The sequence below is a fragment of the Epinephelus fuscoguttatus genome, linkage group LG5 (genome assembly GCF_011397635.1).
Source record: "Epinephelus fuscoguttatus linkage group LG5, E.fuscoguttatus.final_Chr_v1".
In the NCBI taxonomy this organism is placed as follows: domain Eukaryota; kingdom Metazoa; phylum Chordata; class Actinopteri; order Perciformes; family Serranidae; genus Epinephelus; species Epinephelus fuscoguttatus.
The window spans coordinates 28,457,280-28,477,765 of NC_064756.1; the positions used below are offsets into that span (position 1 = coordinate 28,457,280).

Genomic DNA, 20,486 nt, shown 5'->3' on the forward strand with positions numbered 1-20,486 from the left:
TACTCAGATTAGAAATTCACACTACTGCCTTCACCGGTAGTGCACTGTGTATTGTAGCTACCCTGACGAGGACTGTGAGTTGAAACGTGCAGGTACCAAGCCCATTTATTAAAGGCAAAGCAGTGTGTTATGACTTATTGATCACAAGCGAAGTACAAGTCTAACCTCTCTCCATATTGTAGTATTGGGGTCAGTATCTTGCCCAAGGATACTTTGACATGTGAGCTGGGGATCGAATGTATGACCCCCTCTACCTCCTGAGCCACAGCTTCCCCTGAATATAATAAGGGTGACAAGGAGAAGATTGAATACAGGTCTCAACAATAAGGATTGCCTGGGGCAAGAAAAATGCCATGTTGGGCTAGTAAAACTAGCAACTCACAAAAATAAATAAATAAATAAATAAGCACATAGTGTTTTTCCGGAGCTGATGAGGGAAGTAGCTAAGGAGCGAGCCATTTCGCTTCCTTCTCATCTCTATCAAGAGCTGCACATGCACAGAACCAATTGCTCACTAACGTGAAAATGGCAGCAGGTAAAGACAGTTTATGAGCTACAGCACAAGTGAGCATTTCAATTATCCTGGAAACCGGAGCTTACCTGGGTAAAATCAGTGGATGTGGGCGAAATCCCAACCATGTATTATGCAGTTTGCAGAAAGTTTGGGAGCAGCGTGTATAAAACAGGGTAGTTTTTCAAAGCATGTTAAGTTTCCGAAAAACACAACACGACAATTAACTTTAGTTTTGGTTATTTGATAACTGCTATTGAATAAGAGTTTGTATATGGGTGGGTAAAACTTGACTTCAAAGTTTAGTTTCAGGGTTCAGCATCAACGTTGAACCCTGGAGTATAAAAGACAGATAAACAGTTTATTGCTAGGGTTTACCAGATAAGCAGATAAATTTAGCAAGGGGTACTGGGCAGGAAGTTTAAGTGTTCTCTTTCATTTAGTCTTCAAGCCTGTCTTTCTTTCCATCTGGGCACACGGTAGGAGATGACACAAAGACATAGAAAAACCTGACTGATACCGGTTTCTACAGGGTTTGCAGGTGGTCGCTGATGATGAGATACTGTTGGAGTTCAACTTAAGCTTTGGGTGGGTAGTAAGGGTGTGCCTGGCAGGAGCACTAATTAGACGGCACATGGCCCCAGTGCGTGAGCTGGGAGCATATACATGAAGAGTAGACAGAAGCTTGAGTGGGCACAGACACATGACCATGGTGCACATATGCACAAAAACACACACGTACATATACGCTGGCACACAGACACAGACGATTCATTCCCTCACTTACACCCAGATCTGTTGCTACAGCTCAGCTGCGCTGTGGGCGCCTTGAGGATTGTGACGATATGAGGCCAAGAAGGCGTTGGAGGTTCCTACCAGGCTCTTTCCTAATGGTAGAGTTGACATTTACCCCGGGAGGCTGTGGGCTGTGACTGCTGCTCCCACAGAAATGATTCAACATGCTGTGCAGAATATAGTGGAATCTATTCTGATGGATGAAGACGGCTAATGTGAAGGACCTGGAGATGTCTGGGGGCTGTATGTGCATACTGTACCTCATTTTACCAACACACTGCATCTGACATGACTGTTACTTGAGCCATCCCGGGCCCATGTTGACAGTCATCTAGTATAGTACATGATGGAGAGAGACAGAACACAGGTACGGTATGTCAGTGGGATCACTAAGTGAGCGTCTTCCATCACATGTTTTGTTGAATCATACATACAAGCACACAACACCTCCAGAGCGAACCAACTGCCTCCTACCACCAGCTCTCCACATTGATCGGACCTGACTGAATTCCGCTCTTGTTCTGACAGTCGTGTTACTGCTGGTCACACATTTTTCAGACATTTGTCTTTACACGTTTTTACTGTTTTAGAGTTTCTGAGTGTTATGGGGCATCACAAGTGTCCGGCAGTCTTGATAAACCTGAAAAAAAAAGTCTGATATAGCTTGTTAAAAACAAAAATATAGTGTTTACCATGCTTACTGAGGACAAAACAGAAACTACAGCCGAGTTTGATGAGAACGTCATGCTCGTCAAACATGACTAAAATACAAAAAGTAAGACTGCAAATAACATTTATTTCACTGTTGATTAATCTGTCAATAATTTTCTCTATTGATCAATTAGTTGTTTGGTCTAAAGTGTTAAAAAATGGTGAAAAATACTGATCAGTGTTTCTAGGATTGAGTACCGAACTTGGTACTTTTAAGGATACCAACCAAATTACATTCGTGCTACTGAGTACTGATTCTTATTAAATCCGTCAACGCCATGCGTTGGTACCTGAGAGACTATCTATGCTAGAACACAAGGTTTAGACAAGAGGCAGAAATACTACAAAGGACCTCAAAGCCTGGAGGCCAGCCATGAAGCTGTGTGACAACTACATCAGCTTCCCAGAGAGCCAAAACTATTGCCGCAATGCCGATGCTGCAATAGTTAAGGCATCTCGTCTATTTTCTTTTCTACATTATTTTAGCAATAGCCTAGTATAACTGCTAAACAGCAGAGAGACGTCATCCCTGCAGCTCATTCAAAAATGAAAATTTTGTTATTACAGAAAAAAGTGAAGTAACAAAAAAAGGTACCATTGGGTAACAGTACCAAATTATAGGTGCCATAAGTGGTACCCTTTCAATCACTGAAATCACTCGATACAGTCTACCGCAGTTCTCTCTGTTTTATTACTGGGGATGGCTTAAGAGCTGTGACCAGTATCAGAATGTGGGATGGTGTTCCCTCACTGATGGAAGGGAAAAACATTGTCTCTTTTCTGTTTATAAGGCATTGCTCGGAAAGCTACCCTTCTGCCTCACTTCTCTTTTAAAAATCACATCCATCTCTCATCACACACGCTCACAGGAATTTTTATCCCTTGAAACTTGTCAGATCAGTGCTGAGCTTGATAAATTAGCTTTTAGTTTTCTTTTTTTGCACCAAATAAATTGAACAAATTACAAGATTAGACAGGTATGTGTTGTTAGATTACTTCAAGTGTATGCTAGAGAATGTGGTTGTTCTACAGTGTTCCTGCTTTGGTAAACTGACAGATGTGATTTTCTACATTTTACTGTTTTTACTGTTGTTGTTGCTATGTATCTGTCCTTCACGGCAGACTCTATTCTAATTATTTAACTATTTCATCTTTTTCTGTTTTCTATTGCTGTATATAATTATTGACATTATTACAGACACTGCTGCTACTTATTCATTTTCTTTGGACATTTTTTATCACTCTATTGCAGTTGCTATTATACATTTATATCCTTCAAGCCTGTTGAACTCAGGGCATTGCTGTTAAAGAACTTAATACTCAGTCAAGTTTCTAAAATCCCAAGAGTTTCAGTTTACTGTCCTTGAGGGGTAAAGAAACCTGAAAATATTCACATTTTAGAGGCTGGAATCAAAAAAAAAAAAAAAAAAAAAATTACTCAAACCAATGACATTATTATGAAATTAGTTAATTAATAGACAACTAACTGATTTCCGTTGCAGCTGTAATTGGAAGCTGGTGTCTTCTTTCAGACATCTGAAGATTTTAAATGATGGAAGGCTGTAATTTGTTTAGCTCCCATACTGAAGACATTGTTGACAAGATAAAAGGCACGTACAAAAGTTTGGATGTTTCAGATTGTTTTTTCCTTTGAACCAAAGAAAAATGCTTTTTCCACATTCAACTATTATATAATTTTTTGTGACTTCATCAGCTCAGTGTCTTTGGATATTAGACACATTTTATAATTGTCTTTTGAGATCAGAGTTACAAATTGCAAATCCATTACTCATCACTGTATACTCAGCGCTGGGGCTGGTTGGCCATCTCTCTCATGTGTAGGCTTAGTCACTAAACTATTTTTATTCATAAGGCCATTTTTGGGAAAGCTTCCTCCCTACTCTTGTTTCTAAATTAATCAGAAATGTGGGCCTCGTTACACTGTAGTCTGAAGACCCAGGCTATTTTTGCTGACTGTTATGCTGCAGAAAAAAAAACTGGAACTGAGAGAATTGGAAACTGGTGAATGGGTTTAGGACAACTGCCAGACCTAAGGGAAATAAATATTCTGGTGACTGTTGAGGCTTTCAGTAACACATTATTCATGCATTTTAATTGAGAAATCTTTGCTTCTTTATTTCCTGCTATCCTTCTCTCTTTTTTCTGTGTAACTACTTTTAAATGCAACTGGACGTTCACTGTATTGTACCTCTGACTTTCTTGTATCTCTTGACAAACACATTCTGGATATAGTTAAATACATGCAAAGACTTTGAAGGTTAAACCGACATTGCTCCACAAAACCTCATCCAATTATTTTTTCTTCAACTGTAGTGCAACACTTGAGAGTTGTATTTTAAGGAGTACTGCCAATGTTTAATCAGCTTTGTATCATGACAATGTACTACGTGTAAATGATCTGTGGTTAACTCTCCTCCATCTTACCAGCCCAGCTCTTTCTGCTCTTCTCTCAACTCAAATCACGTCATCTGGCAGATTTTCTCTGGCTCTTCAGCTGTTGCACGAACTACAGATTGTACTTCCTGCCTGCCACCACGAACACAATGACTACAGAAACAGATGGGGTGGGAGCCGTTCCTCTCTCTAAAACTAAGACCAAACTAGGGAGTATAGATTAAACCATTATCTTGTTAATGTATTGCCGATTTCTCACCAAAAATGTTATCAAAAGTATATATTTAGTGCACTGTCTGGTTGTAATATGAGAATTTGTGAACAGGAAGTGGGCACCATACCGTTTCTTGTACCATATATTTAAAACAAAGTTGAAAAAACTATGATCAAATGGTATAACTAAGCCGTACTGATAAAATATGAACCAAGATTCTGTCACTGCGTTGTCCATTTTTTGCTTCAAATGTTTTCAGAAACATATTTTATCTCACTGTTTAACTGTAATTCGAGATTGTTTGTTACCAGCTGGCCACAACATTACTCCCTGTGTCAAAAGACCAAGCTCACATTACGTCACCCACCAGAAGTGTTTATTGGTCCGGTCTGGCACAGTGCATTCTGGTAGTTGTAGGTTTTCTACCACTGAAACAAAAGTGAATGCCACAGCCCATTCCCTCTGTTTTCTTTGGTCATGTAGCACCACTATCAAAGACAACTGTGTCCTTCCACTGCATAGAGAGCCCAGTTTTTTGTAAAGACGTTAAGTCTTTCCAGTGGTGGAATACTTCATGAAAGACTAATAGGGTAGGTAACAACATGTGTTTTCAAACTGCCCCTTCCAGTGGCCAACAGTTAGGAAACTCAACTGTCTGCACAAACACTGACCAAAGAAATGCTCTGACCTTTCTGACATGTGACCATGACAGTTCATCAAACCAACAGCAGTTCAAATATGCAAAAAAAAAAAGAAAAAAAAAAGGGGCTTTCATGGACGTGACAGTCATGTGTATTTAGTTTGTTGTAATAGCCCTTTTCGAGGCTGATTCCCTCTTCGATCAGATTTTTTCCCAAGGGGAAAAAAAAAAAAAGAGTAAATATAGTGAAATTTAACAGATGGTTTGCAAACTGTTATCAGTATAAATGACGAAAGCGAAAACATGCTACAACTGTGTTTCATGAATGTCATTTGTAGGACAGAGTGTAATCCTACCTAATTACCTCATTTCTACAGAGGTTTGTTTAATTTGTTGTGTACAGCTTGTCTGTGCCTCTTAAACTGTGGGAAGTCTTGTTTCATAATAAAATGTCAATTCAATTTACTTTTTTACATACAGTATCAATACTGTTTTATAGTAAGCCCGGGGTACACATAATAGGAAAAAAACAATAAAAAAAATAGTACTATTAAAACATGTTTATTGTATCTTAAAACTGACACGTCTAGGTGAGCCCCTTTGTTTGCATGATGAATAGTCAGTGACTCCATTTCAGTCAGGGAAAAGAATGCTTCATTTTTCACTATTGCTCTGTGCTTCAATAGCAGCAGCCCTTTGGCCTTTTGTGCTCAGCAAATTTGTCGTTTAACTATCAAACATTAGAGAACAAGACCTTGGATTAGGTTACAAGCCAACATCTCCATGTAGAGACCCGTGGTTTTTGTGTCAGAAGAACAGAGACAGCACATTAAATGCCAGTGCTGTCCTCAGGATGGGGACATGGCGACATCCCCCCCGCACACACACCCTGCTTTCTGCTACTCTCTTCATATTCCCTCACTGTCACAAAAGCAGCAGCAGTAAATATTGAAGTTCATAAAAGTATCTTTCAAAGCTAGGATGAGACAGCTGGCATACCATCAAAGCCAATAAAACATATGGTACAGTGACAGCACATGCATCATTGCCTGCCTGCCCAAGTTACCAATTCTTTCTTTTATTCTGAAAGCTTTTTCTCTTTTGTTTACTTGTGAAAGCAGAGTTCATAAGTCTTTGAATTCCTATGACAATGTCAACACAGAGAGAGTAAAGGAAATGAAATGGCACAGAAAGAATCAGATAAAGGGAGATGGCAGTGTAAAAAATGGACTGCTGCCTGCTTTACATATTGTGACATGATTATTCAGACAAAATGCATCAGAGGAGTCAAGTGTAAAGAAATGTAAAATCCATAATGTTTTTTTTTATTGAGGGTACATCTTACTAAATATCATCTTGTTCAATTAAACCTTTATGAATTACGTCATGTTAACCCACATTTAAGCATCTCTATGTTGCTATGTTTATGTATATTTAAATGATCACCTTCAAGGCCAGAGGTGTGAGTTGGTTGTTAGAGGTTCTTTGGCCGAGGAAAAAAGTATGTAAATGCTATTTCCTGAATTTCTTGATGTGTAAATCATCTTGCAAAAAACAAATCATACATTCCATTTATTTAGCTGATGCTTATTTTCAAAGCGCCTCACAATAAGTGCATTCAACCATGGGTACAGCTCTGATCACGCAAGTACATCAGCTTCATCGCATATGTTGATGTACTTGATGTACAGAGACCAAGTCACGACCAAGACCAGTGCAAGTCCCACACTGTATGACACACTTAGGATATAACATGTAACATGCAAACCATAGGCAGTCGTGCAATCGATCTGTGAGATCCATATTCCCATAAAAACACCCATAGAAAACAAATGAAGGTTCCACTCACCTCTTTTATTGCCACATACCTGCACTAAGTAAGTATGTGTGTATATAAGTGTACCATAAAAAATGCCTTGATAGAATAATCAAAATGCATTGCAGAGGTGTTGAGATAGAGTAAAAATGCAGTCCAAGATGAGAACACGACCTTCAAAATGTAGACTCAAGAGCAAGACTGATCTTTAGTACAACAATACTAAGTCCAATTAACATGCATTCCATAAGAATGGCAGTATACATGAAAAATGCAACAAGAAATGCTGTATTATTAATGCTTTCACTCTGTAATCAGTTATAGTTTCCTTGATAGAGACCTGATTAATAAAGTGTTAATGTTACACAAAAAATGTTTGACAAAGAAATTACTATTCCTAACATCAACACCGGACCTTTAAATTCATAAAGAATCTGTTTCACAGGGCAAACAAGTCCAAAAATCACTTATGAACAATGCTCATGAACAGTATTGAAAAAATCCAACTGGATGGAGAATCTCATCTTCATTTAAGTTATTTTCAAAAAGGAGACTGTTAACACATACTTCCACTGAAAAAATGTTTTAAATTTTCAATTACTAGTCCATACCCATTGAGTGCACAGTTGCCCAAGTACAGTTTAACATGGTGTGTGTTAAGGATACAGGTCACTGCAGATTAAATAGTCAACTGAACCCATTAAGAAGAGCAATGTATTCAGGCAGAGTTTTTGTGAATTTTCTAGTACGATTGCTTTACTGAAAGTACAGTAGTGCCATTGCCAATAGTGGGATAGTTAGTGGGCTAAAACTGTACATTAGTAGTTGAGGTAGCACACTGAAAGGCAGATAGTTAAAGTCATTGCCTTATAGAAGCTCAGTTTTAGTAAGTTTTCCAACTTTTGCCAAGAGGGAACTTTAGATATTGGTCCCCAGATTATATTCACAGAGTTTCATGCAGATTGGTCAAACTTCCTAGGAAGAGATTGATTTTAAGTGTTTTTTTTAAAACTCAAAATGGCGTAAAATCTGTATAACAGGAAGTTATGGGTTCTTGAGGCAAATTTGTTCCTCCTGAGGAGAGGCATCTCTGTGCAAAGTTTCATGTCTCTACAACATACGGGGCATGAGATATGCCCATTCAAAGTTTGCAATTTCAATCGGTTGCTATAGCGCTCCTCTTTGACCAATTGATGTAATATTGCTTCATTTGCATCCTCCCATGACCCTCTACCACTGTGCCACATTTCACATGACTTGACCAAGTCAGTGAGGAGAAAAACGTGGAACAGAGACACACACACACACACACACACACACACAGAGTTTTCGTCATTATATAGTAAGTTACTTCTGGCAAAGCTTAATTACTGTGAGTGCATGGTGATACTGAAGGCGACTCAGATGAGCAATAGTAACCATTAAGAGGGTCTCTCATCTGGATTTTAGCAGCTGGGCAGTAAAAGGACAGTGCTCGAGATATTAATAATTAAACCAATCTGAAACAAAAGTTTAATTCTGAAAAGTGAGACGAACCTATTATCTCCCTGTCATTGCCAGTGAAAATTACACCATTTTTCAAGGCATGTATTGGATGGACTGACCTCCTAACTTCATGAGCATTTTTTGTTGATAGTTTCCAGGTCCAGGCTGAAAAAGAGGGCCCTGCTGTATGTTTCATTTGTGAAATTTTACTTAGATTTGCCTTTTTTTGTTATTGACTCTTTTTCATGCATTTTTTGGGTTTATTTCTTTTTTGAATGCAGTTTTGTTGCCAGAGATCTGTTCTTTTGGAGGCTGCAGTGTGTGTTGCTGTTTCATTTTCCCCTGGTTGTTAGTGTGGATGAGAACGAAACAAAAAGACCAGAATAACAAGGGAGACCAAGACAGGAAGATGAACAGATAGATGGTTTAGTAAATGGGCAGAAAAACAAAGAAGGAGAGAGATAATGTTTGAAAGAGAAGGGAGCAGCCATCACATTAAGCATGGTACACTGTGACTGTAAAAGAGTGCATATGTAAAGGGTGTGTGTTTTGGCCTAAGTGTATTAACTGCAGCATGGCCATAAATCAGAGCAGCTTGTCCTCATTAAGACTTAGCAGTCCCTCCCACTGAAGCGCTTACTCTGAGGGCAGCTTAGCCCTTTCATCCCCATTTTGATATGGACCTCAGCCCTGTCTCCCGGGTACAAGGGACTGCAGCAGTTATGGTGATGGCAGTGCCGCCCAACTCTTGGGACCTCTGGTAACCCTCAACATAAGCTGAGTGACATGAGGTCAGCTGCCTGCTGCGCCAACATTCAAAGGTTACAGTCACTCACTCTGTCCAAAACACCACCCTCAAATCCTATGATAGATCCATATTAGGGTGGGTACGCCCATTTGCTACATTTCATCAATGCAGCTGTTGGCTTGGTTGTTGCCTCAATTACCTAAGGCTCTCAGTCAGATCCCCCCTTGGCTCCTTCCCAGCTCCACCCTTTCATCTAAAGATGGCCACTTTAGGTCACATCTGGCTCCAAAAATTCAAGATGGTGACAGCCAAAATGCCAAACTTGAGACTTCAAAATGAGGGCCTATCAACAACCAAAGGTTCAAGTCACAGTGGCTGCACCCATTATTTTGCAACCATCTATGCTTGGGAGTTATTTCATTTTCCATTTTTTGGTGGTTAGAGCTGTTAAAAGGCTTCTCAGCAGAACATTTTGGTTTCTCCCCAACAAGCAGTTTCCATCGGGGGGCAGCAACTTTCACCTGTGGGTTAAACCTCTGAAGGGATCGGGCAAATCCTGAGCTCTTGTGTTGAGATTGTTATCAAGACAATTCTGACTTCAAGGACACTATCTATCCAGTTACAGCATGAAGCGGAAACAGACTTGAACCAAGACCTTGAGTTCCTTCTGACAAATGTTGCAATTTCATCCCCACATCAGGATCAAAGATCATACAATGAGGAGCTACCAGATGGTGCTGACCTCTGATTCACTGTTTGTAACGATGAGTCCATAAACATGATGTGCATGTCAACTTAAACCACCATTCTTAGGGCCATCACATAAGCAAAGAATGTCCAAGAAGAATTTTAGTTAGGAAGTTCACAATATCTACACATATTATGTCAATGGCAATTGGACTTTATGCAGGCTTTTGGTTGGTGTTGAGGGTTTGTGTGCTGTAAGTCGCTGTATAGTTGGCCAAAGACTGTTTATGGAATAAAAGAGGCATCTTTCTGTAAAATGACTGTACAATTGTAAGTGACTGTTTCTGTGGTCCCAAAGACATTAACAGAATGACACATCCTCTCTCTAGCTGATTACCTCACATGAATTTTTGGAGATCCATACATCCTGTTGTTGAACTTATCTTAATATCATATAAATAATTAAAGCTTATCAACGTAATAGTTTTGCAACATGGCCTTACATACTGTATCATGTAGTTCATAAAACAAGGTGTGCTAAATTTAGAAGGCTAGCATGTTATGTCATGTGTCAGATGCATTTTTAATCAACAGTTAGGCAGGGTTGCAGCAGTATACCAGTTTAAAGGTATGCCATGGTATGAGAGTTGACGATTATTATAACATTTGCTCATGAACAGTATTAAAAAAATCCAACTGGATGGAGAATCTCATCTTCATTTAAGTTATTTTCAAAAAGGAGACTGTTAACACATACTTCCACTGAAAAAATGTTTTAAATTTTCAATTACTAGTCCATACCCATTGAGTGCACAGTTGCCCACGTACAGTTTAACATGGTGTGTGTTTGGGATACAGGTCATAGAAAACTGCAGATTAAATAGTCAACTGAACCCATTAAGAAGAGCAATGTATTCAGACAGAGTTTTTGTGAATTTTCTAGTACGATTGCTTTATTGAAAGTACAGCAGTACCATTGCCAATAGTGGGATAGTTAGTGGGCTAAAACTGCACATTAGTAGTTGAGGTAGCACACTGAAAGGCAGATAGTTAAAGTCATTGCCTTATAGAAGCTCAGTTTTAGTAAGCTTTCCAACTGTTGCCAATAAGGAACTTTAGATATTGGTCCCTAGATTATGTTCACAGAGTTTCATGCAGATCGGTCAAACTTCCTAGGAAGAGATTGATTTTAAGTGTTTTTTAAAAATTCAAAATGGCGTAAAATCTATATAACTGGAAGTTATGGGTTCTTGAGGCAAATTTATTCCTCATGAGGAGAGGCATCTCTGTGCAAAGTCTCATGTCTCTACGACATACGGGGCATGAGATATGCCCATTCAAATTTTGCAATTTCAATCGGTTGCTATAACGCTCCTCTTTGGCCAACTGATGTAATATTGCTTCATTTGCATCCTCCCATGACCCTCTACCACTGTGCCACATTTCACATGGCTTGACCAAGTCTGGAGGAGAAAAACGTGGAACAGACACACCCACAGACAGATGGAGTTTTTGTCATGATATAGTAAGATAGTAATAAAACCTTTGTTCAGTCGAACGGAAAACCTATTTTAATTTCTTTAAGAGTCATTGTAACTGCTAATAATAATTATATTGTAATATCGTAATACCGCGCTAGTTTCTGAGATGGTTATCGTACCATGAAAATATTATAGCAACCCTACACAACATGAACACATGGCTAGACTGTCACGGTCCTGCCACAACAAACCACAGAGAAGCTTGGATTACAAGACACACAGAGGGAGCCTGAGTTCATTTTCTGCTCAGGACGCCATTACTCCACTTTATCTTTAAATTGACTGCACTTGTATGGCACCTTTTTAGTCTTCCGACCACTCAAAGTGCTTTTTACACAAGTCACATTCACCCATTCACACACACACTCATACACTGGTGATCGAGGCTACCATACAAGGTGCCACCTCCCACTCAGTTGTCACATACCACACACCGATGGAATAGCCACTGGGAGCAAATTGGGGTTCACTGTCTTGCTCAAGGATACTTCGACATGTGGACCACTGATCTTCCGACCTGCTCTACATCTGGGCCACAGCAATAGCAGATAGTGGATTGCTGTTATATTTATGCTGTAAATGTCACATACATAACCTTAAAAAGACTTGGATCTACGTCCAAAAAAAAAAAAAAAAATGACCTAACATCCCTAATTATTACTCAATTGATTGGTTTTAACATCCTGCAGTTAACAGATCAATTTTGACCTTCAGCACTAGATCAACATCTAGTGGATCAACATAAAACAACAGACCTAAAACCGTTCATGTACGTACAGATAGTTTTCCTTTGCATTACAGATTATTGCTGACATATCAGGTAGGCTCACTTTCAGTTTACCAAGAGGTTTAGATAGTCTGTCTAAACGCTCCTCTTGTTGACAATATGTCTCACAGCCTGGCCATTCATTTTTTTGCCTTGTCTTACTTCCCTGTAGCTATATGGCAATGTTCCCAGAGTTCAGCAATTACTTTGGTCAGTAAAATTGTATTGTAACCGATAGGAAATGCCCAAACTTGGACTAAACTGGAAATGTCTTTCGAGGAAGACAGTGTGGCTGTATGATCCTACAGTAGATGACCAAAGTGTTTATCCACTGTTGAGTTTGTCTTGTTATTGTCTTTGTTATCATAAAGGGGGACAACAGTATTCAAATTCAACTGATTTCATTCAAATTATATCCTCGATCTGATAATCTGTGCACAAAAAAGGGAGATATTTGATACTTCACAGAGGCTCTGATGTTCATCCAGGATTCAGAGAACCCATCTGTTAAATCTGGAAAGACTAGAATTGCAAAGAAAACTCTTACATAGTAAGACAGCACAGACAGAAGCAAAATAGCTTAAGGGAAACTATATAACAGGAGCTAATGAAGGGAAACCGTGAGAACCATCTTCTCTGCCGCAGTCAGGGGGAGAAATCATGTGGATAGTGAGGAGAGGGTGAAAAATACAGAGGGACGAGTGATAGAGGATGGGTTATGAAGACAGTGAGAAAAGCAATTAGTGTCCGCTAATTGCCCTCATTGGAAAAGATGTGGCCGATTTCGCAGACTCCATGATGGACAGCGACAATTCAAACATATGAATGTGGACTGCGTGGGTGTTTCAGTTTAAAAGCCATGCAGCAAAGGCTGGTCGCTCTGTCTGATAGCAGCAGGAATGATAAGACCAGACCCTATTATCAAAACTTCACTCTATCATCTTTATTGTGATAAAAAAAGCTGATATACCTTAAAGCGAGTGATAGAAAGATAAAGTGATAGAGGGTTAATACAGCTGGAGAAAGAGATGAACAAAACGGTGGAGTAAAAAGAGAAGATAGATAAAAGCGCTGAGGTAAGAGAGAAGGACAACCTTCTGTCCATCGCTTCTTTGAGCAAGAAATTTAATGGTAAATAAATTCTTGGCATAGCAGAGCGCATGTAAGCATGAAGAGCACAATAATGCAGTCAAACTGATGTGGTCCAGCTTTCCTGTGTGAAATCAAATATCCGCTCTGCCTGAAAAGTTTATGGCAGCTCCAGCTGCTCTATTCTTCATCTTGTCCATCTCATAATAGGTTTAGTATTGACTAAACACCTGTGCACTCTGGGTGTTTAATGATAGCAGTCATTTTCTTTGAGAAAACACTTAGCGGACAGTACCCCTGAGAAGCAGAGGTAGAAATGGGAATTGAGAACCACTTCCAAATTGTCTAATCCATCGGTATTGCATGCCTCCAAACGTATGAGTTCCTTTTATTGATGCAGACACCATGTTTTTCTGACAGTTACGCAATGAAAAACAATGACGTCAAGCTCATGTATCTACGCTGCTGGAAACTTGCAATATAGACTTGGTCTCAGTCCCAAATCATCAAATACCGACGCTTGGTCAGTGGCCCGCTGCGTCAGATACTGACGCACAGAGGCAACCTTTAGCAGCGCTATGAGCCACATCAGACAGTGGCATTTTTTGATACTCCAAGCAACCGCCATAGTGTAAGGAGCAAGAAAGTCTGCATAGGGCGGTGGGAGGTGAGGTGGATGGGTCAAACAAACTGCCGACTTTCACCCAGGAGACCGCTGTTTGTTTCCCATGTGAAACTAAAAGTCATTTCAGCTATTTTAATGACAACATAGTGTGATAATATATGTAGCATGCTACAGTAGTGACTTATGTCATGGGATGTCTGTCACGTGATGTAACATTACGTCAGTGAAAAATGGACTTATTTTAAGCCAAATCATGATTTTGTTTTCCAAACCTCAGCACATGCTTTTGTTGCCTTAACCTGGGGAGGTGCACCTAAAAACAGTTTATTTTACCTACGCTCTAAGTTTACTTTTAAAAAAGACTGTATGCATTTAACAAGTTGAAATTGTATACTTCCTGTAAAAATACAAGTGTATTTTAAAAGACACAATGCAGGAAATGAATGTAAATGGACATGCCATCCCTGAGTGTCAAAAACTGATGCTGGAGGGGCGTCTTTGGCGAGTTGGGAGTGAGTATGTGTTGGTAATATGATGTCACGGTGGTAAAGACATGGTTTAAAGTGTGGCTTTATTTCACAAAGAAAGATGGCAATAGTGCTGCTTGTAATGTCTGTAAAACGATCATTTCAAGTAAGGGTGGAAACACTAGCAACATTCTATACAACATGGACTTAAATTCCAGGAATAATATGTGTATGTATTTGAAACTTGAGTGCCACTTCCCAACCATGCAGCACACCTATTATAAGGGTATATATTCATAACATTAGCGTCACACAGGCAGGCTTATTGTTTTTTTTCTTTGACTAAGAAAACCTAGATAAAAAAACAAATGCTGTGCAAATATTCTCTTGTTTTATCCATTTTAGATGATGACAGACTGTTATGACAGCTAGCTCTCAGGCTCCAGCTGGCTCAGCTCACCTATCAGCTCCCCCCCTTTCAGAATTGCTGCACAGGTAGGGAAAATGAGCAAAGAAAGGGTGAACGGGTGTCTAGGGATGGGTATCATTAAGATTTTAACGGTACTACTACTCTTATCGGTACTGGTTATCGATCCAGTATTTTAACGGTACTCTTATCGATACTTTTTGAGGAAGAAAAAAACAAATTAAGAACATAAATTGCTTTATTTTCTCAATTCTCATTATGCAACAAAATAGTTTTTTAACAAAACATTTTACTTGAAATGTAAAATACATAAAATAATTGTGTTGTCACGGTACCAAAATTGGGACCCACACCAGTTAAAGTATCACGGTTCTGAGTAGTATCACGATACCACAGCAAAAATTAGGCAGATGTGCCTTTTGTCATTTATAAAAAGATAAATCACTTTTCTATAATACATCAATGATATTTCAATGGAATGTGGTGTGTCACGTTCCAGTGACACACCACATGTGTCACTGGAACAACAGCCCCGCCCCCCTGCTCTCCACTCACACACAGCAGGCAGCCACGGTGAGCGAGACAGATCTCTCGTTTTCAGGGAGAATAGCGAAAATTATGATACAATGATGGATAATTGATTGAGTTGGTGAGATAAATGTGCAAAATTAGGTTTATCTTGTAAAAAAACAACAAAAAAACCTGCGACTGCTCCAGTACCGATAGCAGAACTGTTAAGGTCAGAGCTTATCAATACTGCGGTCTTGAAGAATGTAGCCCTGGAGCTCGTTCAATACCGGGGTTCGGTACCCATCCCTACGGGTGTCACTGTTGCACTGATGCTGAAAATCTGTGTTGGCCTACTTTTTTCCCCCACACAGAGAGCTGATATTGAATCAGTATGGGAATTGATAAAGAATCTGACCTATAAGCCGTATCGATAATGACACTGGTATTGATAAAAAAAAATCTAATCAATTCACATCCCTAAGCAGAGGACAGCTGAAGGTTTAATGAGGCCACAGAGATACAAACCTGAGAGAAAAATGCTTCATAGCAGCCCCCGCATGAAAGTTTTTCATAATGCATGTGTCTAATAACCAGGCACAATTTGTTATTGAGTATAGTGTAGGCCTAACTATACTGTAGCATAAAAGAGCCCATTAACGCTGAAGCACTTCTCGCAGCAGGATGGAAAAAAAAAAAAAGAAGAACTTTGTGGTGTCTGTGTAATAGAGTGCTGGTGTGCAATAGGGCATATGCAGACTGAAACAAGATGTAATTAACAAGAACAATATCTCTTCCCTCCTCCAACTGTGAGCAGGGGAAGCTCAGATATCTGCTCTGTCCTGAAACAGCGTAATCGTGTCTCATTTTCAGCTGAGTCCCTGATTGAGTCGAAGGCGGGGCATCGCGATAAAGCTCTTGCTCTCCTAATGAGTGCCGAGTGGCTGCGGCAGTTAAAGTTTGTGCTCCGCTGGCTTGACTTCTACACCTGCGTCTTACTCACAGACTCCCAAATAACTTCAGCAATCAAACTAACCACCTTACCTCTCAATGATGTCAGCGATGACACAGGCAAACATCTGCAGGCCCTCCGGGAGCTGCAGAGCCACTGGAGAAAGAGGGGGGGGAAAGGCAAACAGAAAAGTTACACACTTGACGGCAACATGTTATTTAATAAATCCTGGACAGCACAGTTATACATAGCCTCTGCTACTGGTTCACAGTGCTCCACTGACAGCAAATAGTGACATTTCAGGGTAATTTCCCTTCTGCCACGGTAGTACTATTGGTTTATTTTAGCAAGTGATGGGCTGTTGGAAATATAGTCCAAACCAATCACCACAGGTCTATCTCTACAGCTCAGGGCTTGTACGGAGCCATTAAACTCTCTCTTTCGCCTGTCTGTCTCCATCCCTGCCACTGGCACTGTGAGTCACATTTTCACTCTCTTTGCTAGTGAAGCCCCCCACCCCCACCCCCACCAGCTTCATACAAGTGGAGGCTGGAATTTAATGTGAAAAGAAAAATGATGGGGCTGCTATAAAACTAAAATCAAGCAACCAATTAACAACTACTTGTCCTGCTGATGGTGTTGCATGCCGACAACAGGAGACCTACTAACCTACACACCGACTGAGCTAAACCAATGGGAAAACCTTGTTGACGGCAACATTTACTAAGTGGTTTGTGCTTCGTTTTTAGACTCACTCTGCATCAAAAGACAGGAATGCTTTTTTCATTTATAAAACAGGCAGAAGGGCCTGGAACTGTCTCAACTTCACCCTGCCTGCAATCAGTGAAGTGCGGCCCTTTCCATTCCGCATGATCCTTTAAAGAAAAATCACGCAAGTAATGACTGGAGATGTCATGTGAGACTGCACCTTCTGCTGGAGTTGCTGCTAATTTAAACGCAGGGATAAGTACTGCATGAGAGACTCTCCGCCTCTAAAAAGCAGGTGCAGGTACATTAAAGGAAGGCTGTAGTGGACAAAGGAAACTGAACTGGCGTGTTTCCTGTGGAACTCTTAAAGTCTGGGTAGAGCAAAAATAAATGAGTTATGAGTTTGTCGCACAACAGAACAATGTGTTACTAACAGCCCAGCCAAATCTGAATGATTAAAATCACCAAGTAAATAAATTAGGTTTCCAAATTGTGGAAAAAAAGAATCAGATTCTTCGCAGGGGCATATTCGCTGAAGGAGCTGAAATTAAGTGAAGAGACAGACTCTTGTTAGCAGCTGACCCAGTAACACAAAGATGTACACAACCACTGAGCTGAAGAACGAGCAAGTCGCTGCACAGTGACAGACTAACTACATAGCATACCAGAAAAAAAATGCAGTGTGTCCCAAAACATTGTATGACAAATGCAGTATGTCAAAAATGCCAGGTTCACTGAAGCAGTGAACAGTAACTGCCGGTGGTCCGGGTAGCCAATTTGGGCTGAAAGACTGAAAAGTACATTAGAGATGGCTATACTGCTTGTGTTTAATGATTGTAGTATTTAACAGAGTTGTTTATTCATGTAACTATTAGACTGTGACGATGAGACAACACTGATGCTATGTGCAACATTATTATTAATGTAGTTTTTGTATGGTGGGCATGGGGTTGGCACAATGTGGGCATGTTAAGGATGGCTGCAATGCATCATTGAGCCATGATTTCAGGACCGCCAAAAAAATCCTAGTCAGAGAAACGCTAAAAAACAGTTTAACAGTCTAACTCCACGATGCAGTATTGCATAGTTGAGTCTTTTCATGTTTTTAATAAGTATTTTCTAACAAATATAATGTGTCCAGAGAGAAATCACTGATTTTACTTCACTCTGAGTAAAAAAACTCTCACTCCAAATATGTGAGCAAGGGATTTAAAATAAATAAGTTCAACTAAAAGAAGTATAAACTTCTGAAAAAGGACGTCATTAAGCCACTGAGAAGGAACAAATCAGGAACAATAATCAACACAATATCTGAGAGTCTTAAAACTCCTAAGAGGTAACAGAGAATGGTGGTTATTAAGGTTAAAATAATCAGCTACTGTGTGTAATTGGACCTGTGGTGACTTTAGATCCCGTTGTGACTGCAGCATCTTCTGGACCAGATGGACCAATTTCATAGCCTGGAAATCCAGACTATACTCTTCCTACCCAAGGGGCGGCACTAACTGAGGCATTTCAAATGCCGCTGCACGCAATTGGATAGCACGATGGCCAATCAGACCAAAAAACAAGGTGACGTACAGTATTCATTGCACTAAGCCCCATTTGTTTGCCGAACAGTGGGGCTAACTGAAATATTATGCTTTCTAGGGCAGTCTTCTGTTCCTCTCTCAAGGAAAAAGATAATTGTAGTTGGCTTAGCGTTTCTTCCAAAACTAAACTGAATGGACGCGGTTCTTCGGCAGCTGCCATCTCGGCTGTTTACTTTTCGACTCCTACAGTGCAGCACCGTCATCATCATGTTACGCCCGCCCAGAGCCCGCCTCTGTCAGATAAACTGATCTGATTGGTCTGATAGGCGATTCAGTGGGCTCTGCTCGTTGGGGCCAGATTCCCGTGCAGTGCAAATTAGAATTTGCTAGGGGCGGGGCATCTGGATTTCCAGGTTACCAATTTTATTAAACATTGGAAAATTTCATGACTTTTCCAAAACCTTTAATGATTTTTCTAATTCCATGAGTTATCCAGGCCAGGACCAGACTTTTCCAGGTTTTCCATGACCAAAGGAACCCTGATAAAGGTAACTGTATGTGTTTTACTTCAGCTTCAACACCAATAAAAATGTTTCAGCTTCCTTATCTCAGAGAAACTGAACTGCTCCTTTAAGCTTTCCTTTCAGGATAATATCATCTATTCTATTTTATTGGAATTCAAGGTAGATGAAAATCTGAATGTCCCCTGGGGATTTCGTAAGAGATGTGTCTTGGTGGCTTTTGCACAAAAGGTCCTATATTATTTGGTAGATCAAGAATCCATGATTTAATATACATTAACCCTGCCATCTCGTCATCAAATAAACATGATGACTATCTGACTAATAAGATATTGATGATGTCAAGTGTAGCCCTGCAAGGAATAATAGGACAGGAATCAGAGCATGAAGTGGGTGAGAAGACGAGAGTGACAGAGAGGAGATTAATAAGGAAAGCAAATGTGGCGCTATGACATGACAAACTATCTTAATATTATTACTAGTATTAATATTAACAATAGTACTTTGCCTGCATTTTGACCTGCAGTTTTAAAAATGAAACAATTTAAACCAATTAAGGCTCCAGTGATTGTTTTATTATCAATAAATCTGTCAGTTAGTTTCTCAATTAAGTGATTGCTCTCTTGGTCTATTAAACATCAGGAAATGGTAAAAAATGATTTCCAAGAGGCCGGTCTGATGTATTTGAATTTCTCGTTTGCAATGACTGACAGTCCAAAACCTGACAATCAATTTTCAGTGATATAAAAACAGAAAAGCAGGAATTCCTCACATTTCAAAGAGTTGGCACCAGAAACCAAGCATTTTTTTCTTGACAAATTACTTCAATTTAAAAAAGTACTCTGAGATAAATTCTTTGTGAATTGACTGATCCATTATTTCACAATTCATCAGAGAACAAATATGCTTTCCAAGAGTGTTTTTTAAAAAAGCTTTTGATAATCGAAATTGAATTTCACTGTCACTATCTTTGGCCAAATCAGTAGGAGAGTAGGAGTAATATTACCATCATCTGACTTGCATATTGCTGATTTAAATCAATAAAACATGTTTGTCTGAATTGGCAACAAGGGATTCCTTTCGCACATTCATTTCACAGTTGTTAAGAAAAGGAATTTGTTATTTTTCAATCAGAAGTAAGAACTAATGTTTCAAAATATACACAAGGATGTCAAATTGACAAGTTTTTAATTATCTAGAAAGCATTTTTAGCTGATTTTCAATTGAGTGTGAATGTTTTTGACTGTTGTGTAAACTACAGGTGCTCTGCTGTTTAGTAGATTACACTGTGTATCGCCAAGGCCTCCTGTCAACAGCTCTCTGGATGCC

At 39.6% G+C, this 20,486-nt stretch overlaps 1 protein-coding gene across 1 annotated transcript in view; it reads right to left on the reverse strand.

Moving 5' to 3' along the window:
• dph1 (diphthamide biosynthesis 1) overlaps positions 1-20,486 on the reverse strand; it is a 90,817-nt gene that overhangs the window by 50,386 nt on the left and 19,945 nt on the right. Inside the window, exon 3 of the mRNA XM_049577083.1 lies at positions 16,489-16,552. Within this exon, the coding sequence (XP_049433040.1) occupies positions 16,489-16,552 (64 nt within the window). The remainder of the gene's footprint in view (positions 1-16,488; positions 16,553-20,486) is intronic.